The sequence below is a fragment of the Talpa europaea genome, assembly GCF_964194135.1.
Source record: "Talpa europaea genome assembly, chromosome: 9".
Classification (NCBI taxonomy): Eukaryota; Metazoa; Chordata; class Mammalia; order Eulipotyphla; family Talpidae; genus Talpa; species Talpa europaea.
The window spans coordinates 42,784,782-42,812,400 of record NC_140076.1 but is presented as its reverse complement, the minus strand read 5'-3'; the positions used below and the strand labels follow the sequence as shown (position 1 = coordinate 42,812,400).

General features: G+C 35.3%; 1 protein-coding gene across 1 annotated transcript in view; it reads right to left on the bottom strand.

Annotated features, from left to right (window-relative positions):
* Positions 1-27,619, bottom strand: part of TTLL7 (tubulin tyrosine ligase like 7) — a gene marked incomplete at both ends in the record, with an annotated part of 81,737 nt that overhangs the window by 5,239 nt on the left and 48,879 nt on the right. Inside the window, 5 exons of the mRNA XM_084244301.1 lie at positions 1,785-1,958; positions 8,129-8,289; positions 22,757-22,837; positions 24,811-24,945; positions 26,727-26,929. Of these exons, the coding sequence (XP_084100427.1) occupies positions 1,785-1,958; positions 8,129-8,289; positions 22,757-22,837; positions 24,811-24,945; positions 26,727-26,929 (754 nt within the window). The remainder of the gene's footprint in view (positions 1-1,784; positions 1,959-8,128; positions 8,290-22,756; positions 22,838-24,810; positions 24,946-26,726; positions 26,930-27,619) is intronic.

Sequence of the window (27,619 nt, the reverse complement as noted above, 5' to 3'; positions counted from 1 at the left end):
GTTCTTAATTTTAAGATATGAAATTCATCTTTCTATTTATAATTTTCACAGTTTGGTCCTATTTTTACAAGCTTTGAATACCTCAAAGTCATGAAAATATTTTCCTATATTCTATTTTGTAAATTTTAGTTTTTCCTTTCACATCTATATACTCAACTTATTGGAAATGATTTTTATATATGGTATGGATAAAGTCAAGCTTCTCTTTTCATATTATTTGGAAACCTAATTGTCACAGTACCCTTTGTTTAAACAAACCTCTGTATCCCCTCTTTGACATAAATCAAATATACCACCTTTTTTAATCACAAGTCAAGTATGCCTGGGCCTTTTTGTGATTTTTCTGAATGATTCCATTTATGTCTCTTTCTCTTTTACTTTTGGTAACATTACATTGTTTTAAACTAACTGAGCTTTATTATAACTCTTAGTACATTGTAGTTAATAAATTCTACATTACATTGTTCTACTTCAAGAGTGCCATATCTATTCTTAGTCCTCTCTTTTCTGTAAAATGTCAAAACAAGTCAAAGACTGGTCAAAGACTGCACCTCAAAAAAACTTTTGTTGGGATTTGTAATAGGATTATATTGATTTTATAGCTGTATTTGAGAAAAAAAGATTGATATTAATTCCAATGAATAAAGTATATCTTTCCAATATTTTACATTTTCTCATATTTATTACTTTTATTCTACTATAGAATTAGTTATTTTTTGATGCTATAAAAATGGCTAAAATTTCATGCTCAAGCTATTTGTTGCTGATACAGAAAAATGCCATAGATTTATTATTTTAAATATTAATGGATAACTTTACCCCTACCATTTCTGTGGTCAACTTCTGTTCACAGGAGAGTTAAAATAGGTTAAAGGTACAACAATATAGTAACCGAATCCAAGACAAAGAAAGATTAAAAATACATCTCTCAATACATTGTATAAAAAAATTCCAAATCATTCTGCTGTCATGTTATTTTTATAGAAAGTTAGCTCTATTATGCTCCCTATGCATTTTTTAACAAACATGATTTGCTAGCTAATCCAAGCTATCATGGATTCATTTTCCTCACAGTCAATTCAACTGTAAATTGAACCCTATCATCTTTTGACTATCACTTCATTTTTCAAAGTCATGGTTTACTTTCTTCTTATGAGTAGTATTACAACTTACATATACTAAAAGAAAGTAACGCTCATCTTTAATTTTAATAGGAACTATGATTATCTTGGAAAATGCTAATATATGTTTATTGTTTGTTCTTTTTATTCATGCAGCTTAAAAACAATATTACACTTCATGGTTTTGGAAAATTACCTATTTTAGCTGGTCAACATTTATAAAACTTCAAATTTTAAATTAAACTTAATAAAATTCACCTCCCACAGATTTGGTGATGGAGTAGTGGAGGCATACTAAATAATAACATCTTCTCAACTATATTAAGCTGAAGGATAAATACTGAAATATCCCTATTCAGAAAAACGTTAAATATATAACTACACTTAGATGTTCTTATCTATGAAAGCAAAAATATTTAAACTGAATAATCTCATTTTCACATGGGTTATTTCTGTTACCTTCAGATTTGTGATTGCTCTACTCGTTTGGTCCTTTAAAGGTAAAGATTATGCAAATTAGAAGTATTATGTAGGTAACAGCATGTATGAATTTTCAGTCTACAGATTTTTCTCCAGCCATATAAATAAATTTCCATTGCAATTTCAAACTGCATTGTGGCAATACTTTACATAAGATTCAAACTAGGGAATATAAATAAGTACCTGGAATTACCCCAATCCAGGCCAATGCTTGAGAAAGATCCTCTTGTTTCAGTTGTGTATTTGTAAACCATTAGCAGGCACTGTTTACAAAGTTCCACCAGGCGCTGGCAACATTGAAGCTGCAAAGGAGTCATCAACTCTGGGTTTTTACTGAAAATACTCTCCCAAGAGGATCTGTTGGCATGGAAACAGACATGATCTCACGTGGCTGTTAAAAAAGACAACTAGTTATATCACTTACTTAGCAACAAACCAATAAGGAAAAGCAAAAATGGTCTCACATATTTAAAGGGACTAGAGATGGTTGAGAAGTATAAAATAAATACAAATTCAGAAGTTATTCTTTATACTATCAAAACACAACACAGACTATTTGTGTGCTATTTGTCTTTAAAGACATCACTGCCACCAACTCTGGGTGAGTAACAGGATTGTTTTTTAACACCTGAAAAATTATGTTACTCTATATTAAAGTATTCATAAAATGCTGAACTAATTTCTCAAAAGTTAAGTATCCTAGGAATTTTTAGGTAGATCACTAGAAAGCTGTATCAACATATATTAACAATGATCCCACAAAAGAATTTAAAAACTGTTATTCCTTAATTTGTGACCTCTCTGCCATAGAAAAATTTACATTAATCCCTGGATTAGGATCACCCCCTTGAAAACACTTTCAAAAGTAATTATGTGTCCATGTTATTCTTAGACCACAGATTCTATATCCTAGAAGTAATGTTATCACAAGTACTGCCCACTGACATTGTAGTAGTGCCCTCTCTCCTTTAGCACACACAGCTTATTCCAAACCAGGACCAGGAGTGGAGCTGATAAACCTCAGTTATGTGTGTGTCATAGTACACAATTCTGAAGTTAACTGTCATAGTCCAAATCAAGAAACACCTCACTAGAACTGAGAGAGAGAGAGAGAAAGAGAGAGAGAGAGAGAAAGAGAGAGAGAGAGAGAAAGAGAGAGACAGAGAGAGAGAGAGAGAGAGAGAGAGAGAAGAGAGAGAAACTTACTGCCTTAGTACAAATAAAACTAAGTCTCAAGGGGAAAGTTTGGTTCAAGATTTGGTAAATGGTTCAAGTCTCATTTTACACAAACCAATTTGCTTAACCCTTAGAGAGGAAAAGAGTACATTTTCGGAAAGAAAAAAAAAACATTAAGGAAAATATTTTTCTCAAGAAATGTACTTCCCATTGGGAAATTCAAGACTCCATTTTCAATCTTCTGTAGATATTTGAGATCTTTGGAATTTTAAAAAATGCTCTAGAAACTCAGAAAGGTATTTTTTAGTTGAAAGACTACTGTTTATTTTTTCAGGAGAAACACAGTCTCAAAAAGACAGAATGATTAAAGTGAATGACAGGCTTTATTAAAGGGTATAAAATTAAAATAAATGGACAGAAAGGAATAACTTTACTTCCATGTTCTGAGATGTTCAGAACTAAATATAATACTGTACTTACAATTAACAAAGGAGTAAGTCACTTTCACTGAAAAACAGCAATGTATTTAAATTAACTCTAAAAATAAAATTTAATTTTTAATCAACTGTAAGAAAAACTAGATGATATATATGTTTATCAAAATATATAACTAACATGTTATTAGATCAAGAAAAACAATGGAAATTATCATTTAATTAGGGAATATTTTATAATGTCTTAATCAAATGTTAATGAAATTCATCTATCTAGGCCCAGAGAAATTTTCACATAAATTTAAATACATAAAATCCTCCCTTCTCAATTTGAATAATTATATTTTTGATCCTGTGCAGCCATTTGACTATGTCCATTATCAGATCATTCACATCATAGTAAATTTTCTTTTCCTGACTTGGAGTATAGAGGTAAGAAAAGAATGAATAAGAAGAAAGAAAAAAAACGTTTCTTCCGTAACACCGTAATTTGAGGTAACAATCTGAATAAAATGTGACTTATGTGACTTACACTATGAGTACCTTTAGATTATTATCTTAGTCCCCCCCTAAATATCTAAAAGAATTATACAAATCAAGGTCCTTCACCCATTTCTTGGTATATATGTTCATCATCGCTGGCCAAAGACCACATCTACTCTATTAATCCACCTTTAAGTGTCAGCACACCAAAATCCCTCATAAAGAAAAAAGTACATGACAGTACTTGTTTCATGGGCATTTGACCACTGATGTCCCCTATGCACAATGGAAACCAATCCTCCAAACTTAGTATATTAGAATTACATCCCATACTCCTACCTACCAGTGGATTAGCAGAGTAGGTGTGAAATGACTCTGTAATACCACAGTATCTTAATTTTTATTATTAACAAAGTATTTTATGAAGATGAAAGGATATATAATTTAAAATATCAGTGCCTTTTATCAAAAAAAATCCAGGATGTTATTTGCCTGCTTTCTAAATATAAATTCCAAGGAAATGGGAGGGAACAAACTTAATGAAAGAGGTGAAGGACCTGTACAATGAGGACTATAAGACATTGTTAAAAGAAATACATGAAAATACAAAGAAATGGAAAGATAGTCCTTGCTCGGCGATTTAAAGGATTAACATCGCTAAAATGCCATCTTACCCAAAGCAATACACAGATTCAGTACAATCCATACCAAAGTTTTAATGCCATTCTTCAAAGAAATAGAACAAACATTACTGAAATTCATAGGGGACTAGAAAAGACCTCAAACAGCCAAAGCAATCTTGAGAAAAAAGGGGAAGATTTAAGGTAGCACCCTCCCAAGTTTCCAATTACACTACAAAGCTGTAATACTGGAACAAAAACAGACGCAAACCAATGGAATAGAATTGAGAGTCCAGAAATAAACCCAGATTTAAATGGGCAGTTAATCTATGACAAAGGAGCGAAGAGTATATACTGGAGAATGGAAAGTTTCGTCATAGATTTGAGGCCACCAGTCAGGGAGAGGGAGTATAGAGAGCAAAGTATAGAGGGGGCACAATATACTATTGTAGAGGGCTATGGGTGCCTTGGAGATGGGTGTGATGTGGCAACATATACCTGAAGGGTGTGAGCCTATACCTCTAAATGATACACAATGTTGTACACCAATGTTACCTCAAGACAGTCCTTCCATAACAAACTTCCACATGAAAATACTTTTGAGAAAGGGTTCAAACCAGATTCTCTTACATATCAGTGGTTTACATATTGAGAGGAGTAAGGGCTTTGCCAAAAAATACATCCCTTCTCCACATGACCCCCCATTTTACCTGTCAAACTCCTCTTTGCTTTACATGGCAACCTTCTATTCATTTTCCCACAAGTCTCAACTGAAATATTACTTCCTTTGGCCATCTTTCCTGAACTCTCACAGTTTGAGTCCCATAGTTTTGAGTCCCCTATGTCCCCAGTAAAACATGGTGGATAATTTTATTCATGAAAACTCCAATAGCTCAACCCCTGGAGAGAACATACTCAGAACTCAAGATATCATAACACTCCCTGGAGACTGCATGTGATAAAAAGGGTCACTGAGCAAGGGCTGTGGCAGCCTGGATGATGGTATTTCCTATTTGCTGAAGAGTGAAACCCTTGGGCCAATTCTAGGGAAAACTACCACAAAAATTTACATTCTCATGGATGTTTCTGACGTGGGCAAGGAACAATTTATTTTGTTTTATTACTGAAGTTTTGAAAGGCAGAGCCAAGAATCAAAGTGACCCAGAGTTATTTGGATTATATTTTTCCAATATTTTATTTATACCTCACTACAAAAGACTGCTATACCTTTCATTAAAATCTTTCCATTAGAACCGAACTAAGAGTAGATTTTTACCTTGCCTGCCGGTTCATTAGAGCAAAGGTTTAGAGAGTATATATTAATTAGACATAATTCAAAGGATAAGAGGTGAACTATTTTGGATAAGAGGTAGAACTATTTTGGATCCAAACTTATCTTCAAACATACTATGTGACTTCATTAGATTGAGGATGCCTACAAAATTCATTTGCAAAGCTGCAACATAAACTCTGGTGTTAAACTCATATCTAAACACCACTAAGTTTTTCAAGAAATGGAAAAAAAGTTGAGTTTTTATTGGACTTAACACTACTCCTGCTCAACTGGCCCAAAAACAATGGGCTGGGGATTTGGCTAATGATATGGGATGAGCAGTAATGTGGGCTTGGCAACCACTGGCAATGTTGCTTTGAGGTGAGTCAGTAAAGCAGAGGTAACAGCTTGTGCTCTCTGACCCAGGGTTTAACTTAAGGCTCACTCAATATAAAAACGTTTAGGTAAGTTATATATTCTCTTCATGCTTCAGTTACCTCATCTGTACAATGAAAATAATGCTAGTGGTTTTCTCAAAATATTATAGTGGTGGTTGTAAGAATATTCAATATATAAAATAATGTCAGGCACTTAGTAAGTCTTCAGCATTTGTTGTATACTATCATTGGGGATAGTATTGGGGGAGCACTGTACCAGAAACAAGAAGAAAGGATTCTGAATGAAGTTAGAATATACATCAAAATTGTTCAGGGAAGAGGAAATCTACAGTCAAAGAAGAACCACTTTATGGAAATCTTTATAGTCTGAAAATGGAGATTACCTATGCACACAAAGCCACCAGCACCAACTCAGTATCAGATAATCTCACAGCCTTCCATACAGGAGAATGGCTAGGATTCACACACAGCACTCCAACCAATGGGTCATCAAATGGAGAAAAAATATTCTGAGTTCAGACTGGGGGAACTTCTACAGAGAGCCACCAACTAATTAAGCAGTGTAGAGTGCAGTTCAAATGTTTCACTGATGTCTCTATAAAAAGCTTATCGCCAAGGGCCTCCCTGGTGGCACAGGCAGTTGAGCGCAATGCTATGAAGCTGTCCGCAGCCTCTGCAGTGCCGGTTCCATACCTGCCGGCCTCGGAGCAACCCGCATGGCCAGCAGACCTTTCCTGTCTTGCCCGCTGCTCCCCTCAGCAGTGTATTTGTCAGTCTGCCTGTTCTGTTCCCCACTCTGTCTCTAGTGAATCCTCTTACCCTCTCGTGCATCTGGCCTATACCCTGGTTCTTGTATAAATAAAATAAATCTTAAAAAAAAAAGTTTATCGCCAAAATGATTCACAGATTTCATCCCAATTTGGAGTATCTTGGAAATCCTACCTGTTTGGTGAATGGCAGTTGAGGAAAATTACAGTGGTGAGAACAAGTCTGCAAATTGTAAAGATGACTCTGTATACTATGACTAGCATATTTAAATGGAGAACATCCAGAGATCATTTCAGACTAGAATAGTCTGTTAAGATTTGACGAGAGGGGCCTCCCCCGTGGTGCAGCAGTTGCCAGTTCAATCCCCCGCCACCGGGCGAGGGTCCCCACATGGCACGCAGCCCTCTCCTGCTGCCCGCTGCTCCCCTCAGCAGTGTACTTTGGTCCTTCTGCCTGTTCTGTTCCTTGCTCTGGCTCTGGTGAATTCTCTCACCCTCCCGCCCTTCTGACTGTACCCAGTGCTTGTATAAATAAAATAAATAAGTCTTTAAAAAAAAGAAAAAAGATTTGACGAGAGAAATGGGTAGTCAGAATTTTTACACAGGATCTTAAGATATTTGAAAAATAATGAGTTTTGTTTTCTGAACAGAAAACAGAGTTTCTTGAACAGAGTTCAAGTAGGAAAGCAGTGAGAGAGAAAACGAGAGAAATGAAAAATCAGCACACTGAAATCTTGTGTCTAGACTTTCATGAATAATGGAAATCACTACACAATTTAGGAAATGATCTTCACAGGATAGATAAGGGAAACAAAAATTGGAGGAAAAAAAATGCCTAGAAATCTATCAATTTCACCCTGTCCTTCTACCAAAAAGATTCTTCTAATCTGAAATCCTGTATGGCTGGGAGAATAACAACAGGATTAGGGAAAGTTCAGATCAGATGGGAAGTCATTTCAGAATAAAAGGTAGGTATGAAGTTTGGTTTTAGATATCTTGAGGCTACAATGGCCATGAGTCATAAGAACTTTGGCAGGATTGGAATTCCAGAGAAAGAGCAGGAATATGGCCATAATTTTTAAGGTTGCTATATTAAGGCCACAGCAGAAGAACCTCATAGTTGAGACTTTTCACTAACACAAACTATCTTCTCTCCACCTAATTCAAATTAGTTAGGTGGTGTTGTACTCACATTAATCAATCTCATCTAAATCACCTTAACTGCTATAAATTATAGTTGACTAACTAAAAATTATTAGTTAAAAATCCGTATTTTAAGAGATCACTAAAGAAATTCAACTATTCTGTTGGGCTACCTCTACAAATAGATATTTGATATTAAAAATGACAATAACAAAAGTTGACTTGAAACTTACCCTGAATCACAGAAACAGTTCCACAGTCCTTGGCCATGATTCCAGAGTAAGTGATTGAAAATTCGGTTGAAAATCCGACATAAATATAACTGCTCTACATCAGGTACCTTCCAGATACGTGGAAGAACTGTACGAACACTTGTTTTTACTATGTCCAAAATCTAGTGGAAAAAACAGAATATTTAAAAATCTAGGTGTGTGTCTACAATTCAAAGATGAATACATATAATTCAAAGATGAAATGGCACATACTCACTGAACAACAATACAAAATAAAAAGTTCAGAAATAAATTCATGTACCTATGAAACTCTGGTACATGATACAGTTGGTAAGTCAGACTACTCAAATTAGAAGAGACTAAATTTGGATTTTACATTAAATTTGAAGTTAATAAATAGGGCCTCCCTGGTGGCACAAGGGGTTAAACACTATAAAGCAATCCACAGCTTCTGCAGTACCAATTTGATCCCCGGCATGCCAGGGAGCAACCCACATGGCACAGCAGACCTCTCCTGTCTCCCCCACTGCTCCCCTCAGCAGTGTATTTCAGGTCAGTCTCCCTGTTCTGTTCCCTACTCTGTCTCTGGTGAATCCACTCACCCCCCACATCTCTGGCCTGTACCCCAGCTCTTATATGCATAAATAATCTTTTAAAAAAAAACAATAAATGGAGGTTTAAAAATAGCAACCTCAAAACATATACATCTAATAAAATGTTTAATATCAGGAATATATAATGGTATTCTATGATAGTCTGTTACTATGAACACCAACAGTTTAATAGGAAAAAATGGATAAAAATACATGAACAGATATTTCACAAGAGGAAATAAATGTGCCAAAAAAACAAAGAATAAAACAAGACTATAAGAAGATATCATTTCATGTTCATTTAATTTACAAAATGGAAAGTGACAATACCAAGTGCTGGAGAGAGGGGGATGTACTTATAGGGTCTCTTATACATTGATGGTGGGAGTAAAAATTGGTTCAGTCAATCTGGGGAAGAACTTAGTATTATCTCCTAAAGTTGAAAATTCACATACTCCTTGACTCTGACTTTATTTCTAAAAAAAAAAAACTCTCTCATAAGCTAAAACTAAGAGGCATGTACAAGAATGTTCATAGCAGCTGTTCACAATTGTAAATAGCTTTAACAACCTAACTCCCCACCAATGGAAGAGTTATAACATACTATTATATAGTAGTTAAAATAAATGAAATATAACAACACAGAGCATCTAGTAATATAATGAATTAGAAAAATACTTCACAGAGATTATTTCAGTAAGTAACCCTTTTAATTAGAAATAAGAGCAAGTAAATTTTAAAAAGACATATAAGAAATACATATAGATTTAATAAGAATATAAAAAGAAAGAAGGCAAGGAACTGGTGAACCCTGAATTCAAGAAAATGGCTAAGTGAAATATGGGGAACCAGAGGGATGGAGAGGAGTCATTTGTTTAGATAATTGATTATTGCAAAGGTCCTAGCTTTTACATTAGGTGTTGGGATCACAAATGGTATAATAATCTTTAAAATGTTAACTAAGTAAATTAAGTACAAATTAATTAATGAAAAGCCAGTCATTTTACAAACCTATAATTAGAGTACTATAATAAGTAAAAATTAATTAACGAAAAGCCTGTCATTTTACAGACCAATAATTAGATTACTATAAAACATATGACTATAATTGCACTAATTCTAGGCAACAGAAATCCTACAGGTTCTAAATAATTTGTGAACCCCAAAAAGCTACTTTGTCTAATTCATGAGTATTTAATATTTACAAAATACAGGTATTTCTAATGAACCTCTTTTCTATAAATATCAACAAATACAGGTTTTATAACTTCAGTTCACCATGATAGATTTTTCATATTTAACTTTATTTATCCAAGATGAGTATGAAAAAGAGCAATGAAGAGAGATTTTTCAAGCATAAAGGCTGAGTGGAGGATATGGTTTCTCCAAATAGTCACAAATGAATAGAGGGCTGGGATCAGCTAAAAAAAATACTGTTCCTTTTTTAAAAAAGCTATAATTAAAGAAGTGATGCTAGTCATGTCTAATCAAGACAAATTTAGAATAAACACCTGTATAAATATCAATTTAGTAAGAAACTGTCAAAATAAATTTTATTTGTGGGAGAATGTCTAGTTATCGATGAATTAAGTAAGTGGTATCATTCCTTTCCTTTCTGATCCAGTTTCTTTTGCTGTGAAGTGAGAACAGTAAAGCAAATCCTACAGCAGGTCACAGGTGTGTAGATTCAAGAAGAGAGTGAGAAAGAGAATGCAATCTGTAATAAAGTAACGTGTGAAAAAAAATTATCCTGGGAAAGCTCATTACTACACATGATGAATGCTTAATTATAAAGAAGGATTTAAAAAAATACTTTAGTATGAATTATTCACAATATTACTGATATAATATGCATATCAGACATTAACTCACACCTTTTATTTTTTATAACTTTCATTTAAGCTTCTAGTTTAAACTCTTTTTTAAAGTAAAAAGCTGTACTCATGGCTGATGTGATACAAGAATCAACATTGGCAGTAAATAATTTTAATAATTTCTCAATTTTCTTTTCTACTTTCTGTGTATTAGTAATAATGAGCCAAAAATCATAATGTAGGAAATATTTAAAAGAAGCCAAGATAATCCATAAATTGGTCTCAAGATTAAATAAAAGTTCTATATAATAAATGAAATTTAAAAATGTTAATGACACTGGGAATTTTAATATGACTTTATTTTCATATTCAATCATTACATAATTATTCAACTTTCAAGTGATAAAGCATTTGAGATTATGGCTTATTTATAATTTTCTTCTTGAATGCACTGCCTGGTAAACTACGTACTATGTATAAGAACTAAAGAGAAGAACCACCAAACAGGTATTGTTGTCTGCTCTATGTACTTAGAGACTCCCTTAGTCATTGCTCTATATACATTTTATTTTTAATGTAGAGGGAATTTAAAAGCATGATGTCTAATGTCCAAGCCCACACATGACTAAAAGCAGCAAATTTCAGCAAGCAGCCAGTGAGTTAGAGGTGAGGAATGTTTTTGTTCCATTCCTAACGTCCCTCCAACAGGGAAATGGATAAATCTTCAGACCTCTTGAGCCCCATCAAGCATCTCTACAAGAGGAGCAATATACCAGATTGGAAAGATGGCATGGTCTGGACAACCCAAAAACTTGCTACTTTTTTCCAGAGCATCCCACTGGGAAAATATATTCTTCTGTGATACTACTTGCCTTCAATTTTAAAGGAGCTTCCCCAGGGAAGCCGACTCTAGTCCTGAGGAGAGGAATGGTTAGGGGGACCTGTAATTTGGAGGGCAGGAGGAGGACAAACCAAGTGAGCAAGAATCCAAATCCCTCATCTCTCCTTTGAGCCTTCCACTAAGTTCCTTCCTCTCTGCCTGAAACTGTATCTGTTCACCTGGTGGACTTACATACTCTATCTTTAAGATCTTCAGGGAGACCCTTCCTTACCTGTCACCAAACTATTGCATGAGCTTCCCTAAGATCCATTTGTCCCCCTAATAATATTTGTCTCACTTTATTTAATTTTCTGTCCAATTACTAGAGACTGTTGTTACCTACATAAAGGGAGGAATCATGTGCATCTTGGTGGTAAATTTATCATGTCACCAAGGCTCAAAACAGAACTAGCTCCTAGTAGGTGCTTACCTGAGTGACACTGTTCCTTGCTAAAAAAAAAAAACAAAAACAAAAACAAAAAAAGGAAGCTATGCAGAAAAGGCACATATCAAAGGTAGAATTACTGAGGGCTTACTAGGCACTACTGTTCAAAGCTCTTTCACAGGTAGTAAAATTTATTTAACCCTCAAAACAAATACACAAAGTACATACAGGTGACCCACAATCCTTTTCCAAAAATCTTGAGGCTAGATTCCATAATCATAGCCTTTACTATTTTGGCAGGAAAGCATGTGAACATTCAAAGCAACAGACAAAAACAACACGAGTTCCCAGCAGGTCACTGTCACCACATGAATTCAGGTAGGTTACATTTCCCTGACTAGGAAAAATTCCTAATTATGGATTTTTTTTGGTTTTGAAAACATTTTGAACTTCATTTTATGATCAGAAAACTCAGTCATAGAGCAGATAAGTAACTAACCCAAGATTACACAGCTAATAAATTACAGCTATATAGCTAGACCTACACCTTATGCACCACGAAACACTGTCTCAACACCCAATTTGATCTGACCAGCACTAATAGCAAACCTTAGAAGAGAATCCAATTATCTCTTCTTAGATTCAGATTTGCCTCTAGTCAAGTAAAACTTGGGGAGATGGATGGGGTCACTGTGTACAAACAGCTACACAGGCATCTCTTCCCTCAGGTCCACAGGGCAGAGTCGGGTTTGCTACACAGGCTATAAAGGTGGAGAGACATGACTTCACCTTTAGCAAACGACCGACTGAAGAATTTTAAGAAGACAGAGAGCAGGCAGGCAAGAAATCAGACTGGGAAGAGGTAACAGCACCAGTTCTATCTGTAATGCTATTTTGGATTTCTGGGTGCTTTGGGCTTAGAAGTAAGTGGGTAGAAAATGAATAATTTGTGAAACACAAAAACAAATGGTCAGCAAGGTGCCCTTTGTGTTTATCTGTGAACTCAAGTGGGCTCCCCTGTAGAATATTGGTCGCCATTTCCTGACATTGTGACTTTTAAAAGCACCCTGATCCAACATTAAGGTCTCCAAGGGAAAAAATAAATGGGAGACTCAGTCAATGAAAACATTAATAAAATGAAAAGATTTGTCTTTTCCATATGAAATATAGCACATTTGAAGGCATAAAGCACACAGACAAATTCATATTTTGTAAGAACATACAGATGTTGAATGACAAACTGCTCCATATGGCTGAACAGTTGGCCCTAAATTAAAATAATGGCAAGAGGTGAGGGAGGCTTAGAAATAACATTAAAATCACTACATGCTGCACTAATGATGCATGCAGCCATGGCTATAGGGTAAAGGCATCTTTGCTGATGCAGAATGAACAGCTCTGTACAGCACCTATGTTAGTCCAAATGAAAAAAAGATGGAAAACAGTATCATCAAAATGCATGCAGAAGCAACTGTTCTCAGTGTTTTTAAAAAGTTTTTGCTTAGAGAAGAAATACTTGATAAACAAGGATCTCTTAAATCCTATAATAAATGCAAATAGAGTACATTCTTAATATCACTACTTATCCCTCTTTATCCCCAAATCTTAGTTTATGCCTGGATATCACATCAGAATAAACTTTTTAGCAAAGCTTCACAAACCACCAACACTGCCATATTTTCAGACTTCACATATATTCTTTACAAACTATATAAAGCAACTGCATTCTTGGCACAAAGCTAAATTATCTAAGTGTGGAGTTATCACACATGGCATTTAATAAGATTAACTGTTTCCATTTTCACCTAGTGAGAATTCTGTTCAGTATCTAATTCCCACATCCTTGACCTTTAAATTTTATACTGATTAAGAAAAATTTGAAATAAGGCAAATAATTTCCTTTTATTTCCAGGAACACTAAAAGGGAAAACATATGAAAGAATTTGTTTGTATGGCATTCTAATCAGAGTTTTACAACATTCTAATGAGCAACCAGCAAATAACTTGGATGCTGGAGCAGAAAAAAAAAAAATGAGATATGTAATTCAACCATGGTCTACAATAGAAGTAAGAGACTTAAGCGAGAGTATTGTGCATTTCACACCTAGAACAGTGCTTTGGATGTGGTAGTCCCTCAATCCACATCTATTGAATGCCTATTTGAATGAGCAAGTAAATTAAGGACACACAACTTCAAAATCTCCAATTGTGCCTAGCATAGTTGCTGTAAAAAATTGGCAACCAAAAGATGTTTGTCAAGTTAAATCACATCACACACAGCTTTTGTGGCATGGAGACATGCTATTGAATCAACCTGCTTCCAAGAGCGCTGCTAGCTGACAGCACACTCCTCCCTGCCCCCCAATTCAAGGTTGGCTGCAACAGTCAAGCCAGGCTCATGTTCTCCCTAGACAGCTCCAGGTCAAGAGACACCAGAAAGGGGCTATTTCCACTCAGTGCAACCCCTCTGCAAGGCAATCTTTTTCTAAGCTCCCCATCAGCCTAAGATTTTCTCAGTTTCACTAAAGTCCAAGGTTCTTCTTCCCCAAACTTCCTCCTTTCTATTCACAGATTTCAGACCTGCACTGCAATCTGAAGGCTCTTCCTGCTCCCCTTTAACTTTGGGGTATTTGTTTTTATAAATCTCTTTCACTTCTAATTCTGTCTTATATCTTCTTCCCAGAGAACTGAACTGACAAAGCCATCTAATGATTATTGTCTATCATTACAGCTAAAAGAACAGATCTGATTAATCCACATCTAGTCATAAATTGGTCAAATCACTGGCCTTCTAAAAACAGAGAAATTTCTATATTATCTAATTCAACATTCCACAGCTGATCTACAAGCTAGGTTTCTTTTGCTGTCTTGCACACTTTCTAGCTTAATAAGGCAACAGTACAATGGTCAGTATGTAACACTCCAACAGACATTTTCTACCTCATTTCTACATATCCCACATAAGTCTACGTATGAAGAATTCTTAGTAAAATAAAATGCATCAGAGAAACAGCCTAGTATGAGGACTGTTAATAGGAAACAAAGAAAATTAGTATTTTAAACCTTCTCAGGCTAGAACCCCTTCCTGTATGATGTCTCACCTCCTCACAAGAACCCTCCAACCATTACAAATCTCAGAGAACTTCTGAGAAGGTATCACTCCTAGAGGCACGACTGAATCTGGGTTCACATGGTCGCAAGTTCAGCACCTCTTTCCACTATCTATTTTTGCCACTTTCATTTAGCTGAAACATACAATTTTTTTTTTACATATCACAATGCACTTTTCAATTTATTACACTAGCTCTCTTTTTGTCAAGAAAATATTATTTCAGTCAGTCCTTTTCTAATCCCCCTTTACCTTTGATTTCATCTGGAATAAACAAGGTAAGAAAGATAAAAAAAAAAATGTACCCCCATCTGGGGTGAATTTTAAGTATTTCACTTAACTAAATCTAATGCTATTGATTAAGTGAACTGATGTTTTTTAAAATCCCAATTAAAAAACCTTTGTTTATGTTAGAGCTCATTACCTCCATTGCTGGCTGGCAGGATAATTTGTATTCACGATGCGCATATTCGTCATGCTTTTTTATGTGAATATGGGTTAAAGAATCCATTGTTTGGTAGGGATAAGTTTACAAAACTGGAAAGTTTTACCAAAAAAAAAATTCCTTATTGTTCAAGTAATTACTCATGGACAAATCTCTTAAATTACCTGTGTAGTAAAGGGCTGTATGTCATCACAGAAGAAAATGCTGCTGAGAGCTACCCTTTGCTTTTTACCTAGGAGCACCCACCTCGTGCTGTATAGCTAATAAATCAGAGCCTGGGTAGGAAAGCTTAAAGAATAAAATGGTTGATGAAAGAAAAAGAAATGGTCAACAAGAAGCAAGAAAAATTGCTATAAATTAAGTTGTACATATGCAAATCCTGGGGTTCCCCTGCTTATCATGTTGTAGGCCTACCATTCCTCCATCACCTTTCAGGCCCCCCATTAACCCTATGCACTCCGCTGTCCCCTCTCAGGGGACATCGGAATTCTAGCATATCACTCGGATGTCCCCTCTCAGGGGACATTGCAATTTATTAGTGATTACGGGGAATTGAGGTTATTTCAACGCAACTTTTTGAGACATGCATGTTTCCCTGAAGTTTGATCTTGAAATGGCACAAGAAATTAAATCAAAATATCGTAAAATGGTTCGGAGTGCAAAGGGTTAAAATAGGTCACTTCAAGACCACTGCTCTAAATTTAGGAGCAGCCCTTATTGTTTTCAAAATTCAAGCTATGAATTCTTTTGCCCAAAGCAGAATTGTGTATTAAATTACCTTATGAAAGAATGACTGTAACTGCTTAGGTAGTACAAACTATGGGAGTTTTGAAAATATTGTATTAATCTGGACACCTTACTGTTTATGAGTACAATACCTTGATTTATGCCACAACAGAAGAAACAACACAGGGAGGATAATCAAAGGAAGGGTACCTGGATAAGTTGTAGTAAAAATCACGCCCCCTCACATTAGTGCAACCATTCCCTTAACATAATAGTGTATAATAAACTCAAAGATGTGCTTGCACATCTGAGAACTAGAGGAAAGGCTTATACAAAGACATCTCACTATAAATATTCTTAGAGTAGATAAACTGGCCTGAATACTTGCTAGTAAATTTATAAGCATCTCTTTTTAAGGAAGCATTTTTATTCGAAATTTTTAAACCAAATTGAGTGTAACAACCTTCAATCATGAAATAAATTGGTTCTTCCAAATCACAAACTTCAGAACTTCTCATACCACAGATAAAACGCAAACAGCATTGTCATAATTTATTGTTGCTGTTCAAATAAATGTACTTACCACTAGTACAGAAAGGATACAGAGAGAAGCTAGCTTGCTATTAACAGTTCATAAAAGAGTCTATTTTGAATCACTTAACAAATGTTGATAGAAAACTTCCCATAGATGACTACAAAATATGATGCTCTACCTAGCTTTTAGAGAGGTGGAAAAAAATAATGTAATATATAAACCTCTCAAGGCAGATCGTAAGTACAATTGAGTACATAGTGTCATTAGGATTCAGAATAAGAGAAGATAGTATCTGGTTCTAAAGAAATTAGGAGAGGCCTCACAGACACTCCAATGTCTCCCTGTCATTCTATTTTTCAAAAAGATTATTTTAACTTGAAAACTACATAGAAATACACAACAAAAGGAAAAATGACACCAAATTTCATCAATTTCCTTTCTCTGGCACAGTAAGTTTACCTTGCACAAATGAATTTTATTACTTGGTAACTAGTTTTAGAGGTTTTTTTAATGCTAAATATTTTTAAAACAGTATACACACAAAACTTGTATACATATCATTGTATAACTTATATGTTCAATTTACTATCTTGATATCTTTATAGGATGGGATGTGGAAGGAAAAAGTTTGTTGGCAGAAGGAGTTCCTGGAGATTTCCAAAGCAATGAGTGTTGATGACCTTACTGGACATTCTTGAAAACCCTCTGATGGAATTTTTCAGCCGGAAGATAACCAAGAAAGTTCTTATCTACAATACAAAGAAGCAATTAGAAGGCTACCCCTGGTCTGTCTAGTTCCACAATGTCAAATGCAGTAGTCACTAGACATACTTAGATTTAAATTTAAATTAAAAGTTTGGTTCCTCAATCACAGTAACTGCATTTCCAGTGCCGTATAGGACATCACAGATAGGGAACATTTCCATCATGGCAGAAAGCATTATGGGGCAACACTTACAGTAAATAAACCTGGCATTTCTATTTCATCTGGCTAGAGGATGAAAGTTAGTCATGAAGACTACATGGGTGATTAAAGGAGAGTAAAATGAAAGAAGTCACCCAAATCTAGAAGGCTCCTTCTGTGCCAGTGTGAGCCACACGTAGCTGGCACTTATCACTCTCAACCCAGAATGCCTGTGTGTGTTGAATGGGCCCATGCTCTCCCAACCACAATGTATTTGGTGACAGCTTATTGTTTGTATCCCTCATTCATGATTAGTAAAGTTTGGCTAATTTTACTAATGTATGTTTTATATGCCATGAGGCATAATCTTATGCTACATCTCAGAGTAAGATCTATGATTCCAGAATAATGCAACTGAATAATAAGGATGTACTGTAATTAATATAACAATCTATTGATGAACATTATTGAAATTTCATCAAATGTTTTGCTTTCACAAATGCCACTGCAGTGAATACACATGCACACCAATCTTTTACACATTCATACTATTCTGTAAGATAGGATGCTGGAAGTGACAGCATTCTATCTTAGGGTTATAAACACTTAACAGTTATAAACACTTAACAGTTTAAAGAGACACTGCTAATCACCTTTCCAAATAGTTGCACCAATGTCTGCTAATAATACAATAAAAGCCCTTTCATCCATTATTATTTCCACCAATTGATATTATTAGTCTTATTAATTTTTGCCAATGTGATGGTTTTTACTTGCTTTATCTTCCTCATTAGAGAAGTCAAATATCTATTTACAAAGTTAATGGGCTATTTGAAGATCCATAATCATCTTTTCATAGTCTTTGAATACACTTTGCAAGTTTATTTACTAATATTTATAGCACAATTTATCTTTTGCTGATGGATTTATAGGAGGTGCTGGTTTACTGGTGTTACTGGTGTTTTACGTACTGGAAATGTCTCCCTTCCTCTTATATCCTCTGCCCCCATTCTCACTGCTTCTGCCTTTTAACTTGATCTATGCCTGTTTTCCTATTTTTTAAGTAATCTATTCTGTGAGTCTTACCCATTAAGACTTCTTGGGTTTTAGGTCTCTTTTGATTCCACAATCTATAATTACAAACATAGCCATCTATATTTTCTTTTAAGCTTGTAATATTTTCCTGTTCTGCATATAAAACTGTAATCTTTCTAGAATTTACTTTTGTATGTGGTGAGAGATAAGGTCCCAACTTAATTTCTTAAATAGTCTATCATTTCAGTATCATATTTTTTGGGGGGGGGGGGTATCTTTACTCCACCCATCTGAAACATTACATTTATCATGTATATCTTACAAATATTCCATCTGTATCTAGAATATTTTGTTTTCATTAGCAGCTCATTCAGTCTCCTCTATAATCGAGGTTACAAAAAGTACATGAAATTGGGGAGCTTCAGAATTCTCACTCCAATAAAAGGTCCTTAAATCAAGACCACCATCAGTGACTTGGTGAGCATGTATTCACAGCTTACAGTATGTTTTGCAATCTACCTCTGTTACCAGTTTTGCTGTATACCCTCCTCAACAACAGCTCAGTATTTTGCACATGGAAGAACACCAAGTAATTGTTTGTTGAATGACTTAATGTCTAATAGTGAGTTCAGTTTACTCAGATGAAGGTATGTAATTTAAAAGTCATTGCTGGGGCCTCCCCAGTGGCGCACCAGTTGAGCACTGAGTTGCAAAGCTGCCCGCAGCCTCTGCAGTGCTGTTTCGATCCCCGGCCGCCGGGCGAGGGTCCTACATGGTGCACAGACCTCTCCTGCCACCCGCTGCTCCACTCAGCAGTGTACATCATCAGTCTCCCTGTTCTGCTCTCCGCTCTGGCTCTGGTGAATCCTCTCACCCTCCCACACTTCTGACTGTACCCAGTGCTTGTATAAATAAATAAAAATTAAAGAAAAATACAATAAAAGTCATTGTTTTACATTCCTCAAGAAATAGAACAAATATTGATGAAATGCATATGGACCCACCAAAAATCCCAAAGAGCCAAAGCTCTTCTGGAAAAAAAAAAGAAGGGAATGGCGGTATCACATGCTCAGACTTCTAACTATACTACAAAGCCATAATGATCAAAACTGCATGGTACTGGAACAAGAACAGACACATGGGCCAATGGAACCGAACAGAATATCCAGAAATAAACCCACAGATTTATAGTCAACTAATCTGTGACAAAAGGACAAAGAATATGTAATGGAGCAAAGAAAGTTTGTTCAATAAATGGTGCTGGGAAAACTAGGTTGCTACATGCAAAAGAATGAAGCTTGACTACTACCTCACACCATGCACAAAAACCAACTCAAAATGGATTAAAGAAGTAGACATAAAACCTGAAACCATAAAATATATAGAAGGAAATAGAGGCGAAACACTACATGATATACACCTCAGTATCATCTTTAAAGACATATCACCCAAAGCAGTTATAGTGAAGGCAAAGATAAACAGCTGGGACTACATCAAATTAAAGAGCTTCTGCACAGCAAAAGAGACATTAATCATAACAGAGACACCCCACAGATTTGGAAAAAAATTTTGCACTCAACACTAATGTAAAGGACTTATCACAAAAATCTACAAAGAGCTGATAAGACTCAACAAAAACAGATTAAATAATCCAGTCAAAAAAATGGGCAGGGCCTCCCCGGTGGCGCAGCGGTTGAGCGCTGGGTTGCGAAGCTGCCCGCAGCCTCTGCAGCACCGGTTTGATCCCCGGCCGCCAGGCGAGGGTCCACAAGGCGTGCAGACCTCTCCTGCCGCCCGCTGCTCCCCTCAGCAGTGTACTTCATCAGTCTGCCTGCTCTGCTCCCCGCTCTGGCTCCGGTGAATTCTCTCACCCTCCCACACTTCTGATTGTACCCAGTGCTTGTAAAATAAATAAATAAATCTTTAAAAAAAAAATGGGCAGACGAGCTAAAAAGAAACTTCTCCAAAGAGGAAATGCAAATGGCCAATAGGCACATGAAAAAATATTCAACATCACTTGTAATCAGGGAAATGCAAATCAAGACTATAATGAGATACCATCTTACACTGGTAAGAATGTCACATATTAAAAAAACTAGCAACAACAAATGTTGATAAGGATGTGGAGAAAAAGGAACTCTCCTGCACTGCTGGTGGGAGTGCAAACTGGTCCAATCACTATGGAAAGCTGTGTGGAGATTCCTCAACTTGCTAAAGATGGAGCTTCTATATGATCCAGCAATTCCACTCCTAGGTATTTACCCAAAGGACACAGAAACATCAATTCCAAAGGGCACCTGCACCCCTATGTTTATAGCAGCACTATTTACAATAGCTAAACTCTATGGAAACAACCCAAATGCCCAAAAATAGATAACTGGATCAAGAAGATGTGGTACATATACACACTGGAATATTACTCAGCAATCAAAAAAGATAAACTCATGCAATTTGCAGCAACATGGATGGAGCTGGAAGGGATCACGCTCAGCAAAATAAGCTAGAAAGAAAAAGAAAAATACCAGATGGTCTCACTCATAGCGGGAATTTAGAAAACCTAAATAAGGGACCAGGAAAAAGACTAATTATAATAAAGTAAAAATCAAAATCAACAAGCAGCTATAAACCAGAGACACACTATGGGGGGGGAGGGAAAAGGTGTAGGGTCAAAATAAGGGGGGTGGGAATTGTATGGGGACTATAACCAAGATGAAAATGCATATATTGTGCAAAAAATGAAAAATGATGTAAAAAATACATAAAATAATAAAAAGAAAAATTATGTTAAAAATACATAAAATTAAAAAATAAGAAAAAGAAAAAGCAGATGAAAGCTATAAAAAAATTTAAAAAAATAAAAGTCATTGTTTGATCAGTGTCAAGTTTTAATTTATTAGCAGTAAATACTAGAAAGAGAAAATGATAGCTTACACTACTGAAGGAATACAATTTTACTAACACTATTAAAATAGTATATCTACAAAAAAAAATGAATGTGTGATGTTCATGCTCAGGCTTCTGGTCACATCCTCCTCCCACTCTCCAAGACAGATGTCAATACATTTTACTCCTTCCTCAAATGTCCAAAGACCCTCCCCATCAGAAGAAAACCTTATCTTGCCAGCACGCTGCCATAGACTCTGCCTTTCCTCCTCTTATTAGAATAAATGTTCCTTCCCAGTTTGTGACTCTAGGATTTTCTATCACCTCTCTTTCCTGTGTTACTCCTCTCTTCTATTGGGTTGTTGGATGCATTTTAACTGCCACCCTAGCTAAGGAACCATAGTCTTGCCTCAATTACTTTAAAAGCCTTCTGGCTAGTGTCTACTTCTATTCTGCCACATCCTCTTTCCACCAGTTCTATTCTGCACAAGCAGTTCTCATGATTCTTGTAAGTTATAAATGAGTCCATGTAGGAGGAAGTCAAAAATGAATGAATGAATGAATGAAGTGAATAAAAATAAAATAAACCAATCTATGTAACTCTCATGCTCAAGATTCCAGGGGCTTCCCATGTTAAAATAAAGCCCAGTCTTTCCACATCCTATAAAGTTGTGATCTGAGCACGGCCTATCTCGTCCAAGCTCATCTCTCACCACCATGTCACTCACTATTGACCAGCACAAAATAATTGATCTATAAATAAGGAAATGAAATGGTGCTTTCTATGCCTAGAGGCACATCAAGACTGTCTCAGAGTCTTTGTAGCTGCACTCCCCTTTGACACACTGCAGATACATGCACAGTATTATACTTCATTTAGGTTTCTGCACAAATGTTACTTTCTGGGTTTTTCATCTTGATTCACTGTTTTGTAAAGTAGATAAATCTTAAGATAATTTATGTTATATAAAATTTAATAATTTAATACACATAAATGTTATAAAAATGCTGTATATAATTTAATATATAAATGATATAGCTTATAAAATGCATTTTTTAAAATATAATGTCTATGAAAATATGGGGATTTAATTCATGTTTTTTATCTTCAGAACCTAGAATAGCACCTGACACATAGTACGTACATAAAAAAATATCTGTTGTACAAGTAAATATGTGTATTATGCACATATAGTAGGTACAGAATAAAATATCTGTTGAAGACATAAGTAAACAAATGAAATTTGTTGAACAAGTGAACAAACATAACCTGACCATGAATTTGGAAAAGGGCAAACCTGTTTGGAGACATTACTCACTTTTCGTTGTTTTACAGAGTCCAATTTTATAAGCCAGTATGAAGCTACCTTTGTTTTATGAAACTTCCAGTTATCAATCATCTGTTTTGGGGTAGAAAAATTAAGAAACTGAGAATTTTCCTCAAAAATATTTCCTCAAAGGTAACAAATAAAAAATAAACAAATGAATTGAAATCAATTTAATTCATTTGTGAAATGAAAGCATTAAAATATTTCTTGCATAAATGTTGTATACTTTCATAAAAAAGACACACACAAAGATTTCCTAACTTAAGGTAAAGAACCAATCAAGATTCAAAGCATTTGCTCCTTGTTTTACCAAGCAAACAATCACCAATAAAGAAAATTCAAATGTCTTCAGGTATATTATTAAGTTTGAGAAGAAGTCCAAGCCATTTTTCCATTTTAATTGTGAGTTGCAATTACCAGATAACAGAATATTGAATAAAAAATGTATGTTCTAGGGCCTCCCTGGTGGCGCAGGGCTTAAAGTCTCAGAGCTATCAAGCTATCCAGCCACTGGGGCATTGGTTCGATCCCCGGCAAGGAAACTAACTAACCCACATGGCGCAGCGGACCTCTCCTGTCTCACCTGCTGCTCCCTCAGCAGTATATTTCAGATCTGCCTGTTCTGCTCCCCACTCTGTCTCTGGTGAATCCTCTCACCCCCTGAACCTCTGGCCTACATCCCAGTTTTTATATGCAAAAATAAATAAAACAAATCTTTAAAAATGAATACGTATATATGCTGTGGTCGTATATACTAAAGCAAACAAATATTTACTGTATGGAGTGAATATAAAGTTAAACAATTTAATGTCAAAGATGATTATGTTTTGCTAATTTCATTAGTTTGTGTATGTTCTTCAGAAAACAATCACATTAACCACAAATATTGGTTCTATTTTCTGATTAACTTTTTTCTACCTAATTTTACAAGGTGGTATAAAATGTCTAGTACGAAGTTATTAGCTTTACTTAGAACTTGATTGATTAAGTGAACATGTAAATAAAAAATATGTAGCATGCTTTAAACATGTATATTTTTCTTCCTTTTCTCCTGAAGCAACAAATTTACAAACAATATAGTTTTCACTTTAAAATATATATATATTTATATAACAACACTATGCACAATATTTGATTATACCTGTGTCAATTACAAAATATAAACTGAAACTATTGATTTTTTTAATGAAAAAAAAATTTATTATTGTCTGATTTTTTTTTTCCTACACAGCTGCTTTTGACTGGTCTAAAGAATGTTGAAAACTGAAAAAGGCCATTCATGGCTGTGGGTTTTATTCTACAATTGGCCACCAGATGGTGCCTTCTCCTCTGGAAATTAAAAAAAAAAAAAAAAAAAAGTGGGAGACCAAAAAACAAAGTTTATTATGAAGGATCATCTAAAAATGACAATTTGAAAAGGGTAGCTGAATGAAGAAATAGAATTTTGAATGAAGAAATGTTCTTTTGCCAAAAATATTTTCATAATTAGACCTTCTTTCTAAATTAGAAGTAATTGACTTTAACACGAATTTTAGAACTCTACATTTTAGAAAGTTCCACTGGATGGTGCAAATGAGTGTTTAACAAGAAAAACAAACACAACAAAAGTCATTTCAAAAAATCTGACCCAAATCAATCAAGGTGTCACATTCAAATATTCTTAATATTTTATACCCAGAGCTCTACTTTTTTCATTACATTTCATTCCATGCACCTTCTTTCTTAATCTGTATAGATGCATTTTTATTTCTATATTCACTAGGAATAATAATTATGTAACACAGATTATTCTCACTGATGAAACAGTGGTAGCCATAAAATAGGACCATACACTAGAAATTTGTATTGCTGATTAGGAACGTGATCTCATTGCTCAAGAATCATATTAATTTAAATAACCCCTATATTGCCTAAAACGGGTTGAAAAGAGTATCAGTTAAGTTTACCATGTTATCGAGAAAAATGGCATCAGTCAATAAATTTTAATATTTCCTAAAGAATAAAGAGCATGAGCTCCTGGAATTTTATATAAATCAAATACTCACTTCTTCCATCAGGAGTTCTGATTCTAGCTCGGATTTTCCTGGAAACCGGATCCTCATGTCCTTGAGAACAAATAAGGTCTGACTTGTCATAGCGGCTTCTTGTTCTTTTGTTCTCAGTTGCTGCAAGGACTCACTCTTAAATTTGAAAGAATACAGATATTTGGAGGGGGTCTTATTTCATTGTGCCACTATAATCTGAAAGATATTTCTAGGTAAAAATGAGGCAGATTTAATTGGGGAAAAAAAAGAACAATGAAAAAGGAAGAAAATAATTTTTTACACTTATCTTCAGGATTAAATTCTTGGGATTAAATGGCTGATTTCCTAACAGTGTCTTTCACACCTACACAAAGTTGTATTTTATTTAGCTCAAAGTGCTAAAATAAAAATATGATTATTTAAAACTGACTTCCTGGTCAGTTTCTTTTGCTACATATATTTTAGGCAATTGTTTGTTTAAAAATTTTATATTAATTATGATTTATAAGTCTTTAGACTTTGTTTTATAATGGAATTGAACAGGAAAAAGATATTAACATTTTTGAGGTTTCTATTTTTTTTTTACTGAAGTATATCATTCATTGTTACCAAGAAAAATTCATTCACTAATATTTTCTAGGCTCTACCCTTTGGAAACATTCATATTAAATCAATTAGTTAAATAAATCCCTTGTCTGTTTGAAGGTACTTTGAGCTTTGTATTTGAACAACTACAAGTAGACTAATCGCAAAATTCACAGACTTCCTTAAGATCCACTCTCTGGGATTCATGCTAAGGAGGGAATATCACGTATTAATTTGCCTTAGTGGGCCTCCCTGGTGGCACAAGGGGTGAAGACGCAACCTATAAAGCTGTTCACAGCCTTGCAGCATAAGTTCGATCCCCGGCCCCCACACTGGCCAGGGAGCAACCCACATGGTGCAGCAGACCTCTCCTGACTCGACCGCTGCTCCCCTCAGCAGTGTATTTTGGTCAATCTGCCTGTTCAGTTCCCACTCTGTCTCTGGTGAATCCTCTCAGCCCCCACACCTCTGGCCTATACCCCAGCTCTTCTATGCATAAATAAATAAATCTTAAAATAAATTAAAGCAAATAATAATTTGCCTTAGCGGTGGGTGTGGTGTAACATACATCTGAAAAGGTGTGAACCTAAACTTCCTAGTCATAAATAATGTTGTAAACCAAATGTTACCTCAATTAAAAGAAAAAACAGAAACATCATAAACAATCATATTTAAGTGTTCTAAAAAGAATTTGTTAAAAATCAATTTCTAGGGCCTCCCCAGTGGCGCAGCGGTTGAGCGCTGAGTTGCGAAGCTGCCCACAGCCTCTGCAGTGCCGGTTCGATCCCTGGCAACCGGAGAGTCCCACATGGCGCAGAGACCCCTCCTGCAGCCCGCTGCTCCCCTCAGCAGTGTACTTCGTCAGTCTGCCTGTTCTGCTCCCTGCTCCGGCTCTGGTGAATTTTCTCACTCTCCCATGCTTCTGACTGTACCCAGTGCTTGCATAAATAAATAAATAAATAAATCTTTAAAAAAAAATCAATTTCTAACTTATTCATCAATAGTCACATGAAGGAAAAGTTCATGTAACAAATTTCTCCAAATTTACAGATGTACCACATAATATACTGCAAAACAATATATTTACTCAGGTGATTTTAAGTAAACTTTGCCCACTCCATCAGAAATAGAAAATAAAATGCTCTTTGCAGTGTCCATTCTTTATCTGTAATATAGTGGTGTCTGCCTTTTTAGAGGCTATACTAAGTTATAACTCCACTCAGAAGACCACAAGTTGAATTATAGAAAGGATTTGAGGGTCAATCTCTCTTCCACCCAGCTGACCCCTATGCCACCTAAATCCTTACTAGAGTGTACCCTGAAATAGCCAAATAGTGTAACAGATGACTTACTTGTTGAGAGTCAGAACTGGTGTCATTCGTGGGAGGCAGATACTTCTGATAGGAGGAAGCACGGTTTAATGAATGTGATCGAGACCCTGAAGTTGCCCGGGGTGCTGCTATCATTTGTTGAGCAGAAAAGGGGCGACTGTCCCCACTGAGAGTTGATTGAGCAGTGATGGACCGAGGACAGCTGACTGAACGCTTTATGGCGCCTAATGATGATGGAGAAGAGATATAGTATTAGAAGAAGTTTCCACTCTATTTGGGTCTATATAAACTAACAGTTGTATTTAACAATAAATGTCAAAGCATAGGCATTATCATAAGAATATGAGTTTGGAGTAATTCTTCAGTTTAAATAGTTAAACTTGGTACTGAAGCCATGTCATATCTTGTAATGACTATCATGTGATTAATACTTAATGCAATATTCTCAAAACATGACACAAAGGAATCTTAAGAAAAGAAAACTAACATTTATGAAGCACCTTCCATAAGACAGGCATCATGCTAGGTGCTCATTTTATCTTAATCTTCACAGAAACCCTCTAATCCTCTAATGTAGGCTCTCCATCCATCACCTGGAAGTTCAGAGAAAGAACTCTCTCAAGGTCACATGACAAGAAAGTGACCAAGTTCAAGTATAAATCCTGAACTCCCTACTTGATGATGCCATCCACTATTCCTGGATTAGACCAGTCATTTACTAGAATCTTGTGTATAGGTAAGAGATAGAATATTTTACATCGATTCATACAGAGGGATGGAAAGGCATCTAGAGAATAGTCAGGAAAAATGGATAAGTTACAGAATTTAGGGTCCATAAGAAAAAATAAATAAAAGAACATAAAGATTATAGTAATGGATTTTAGATATATAATTAAATATATAAGAGTAATAGT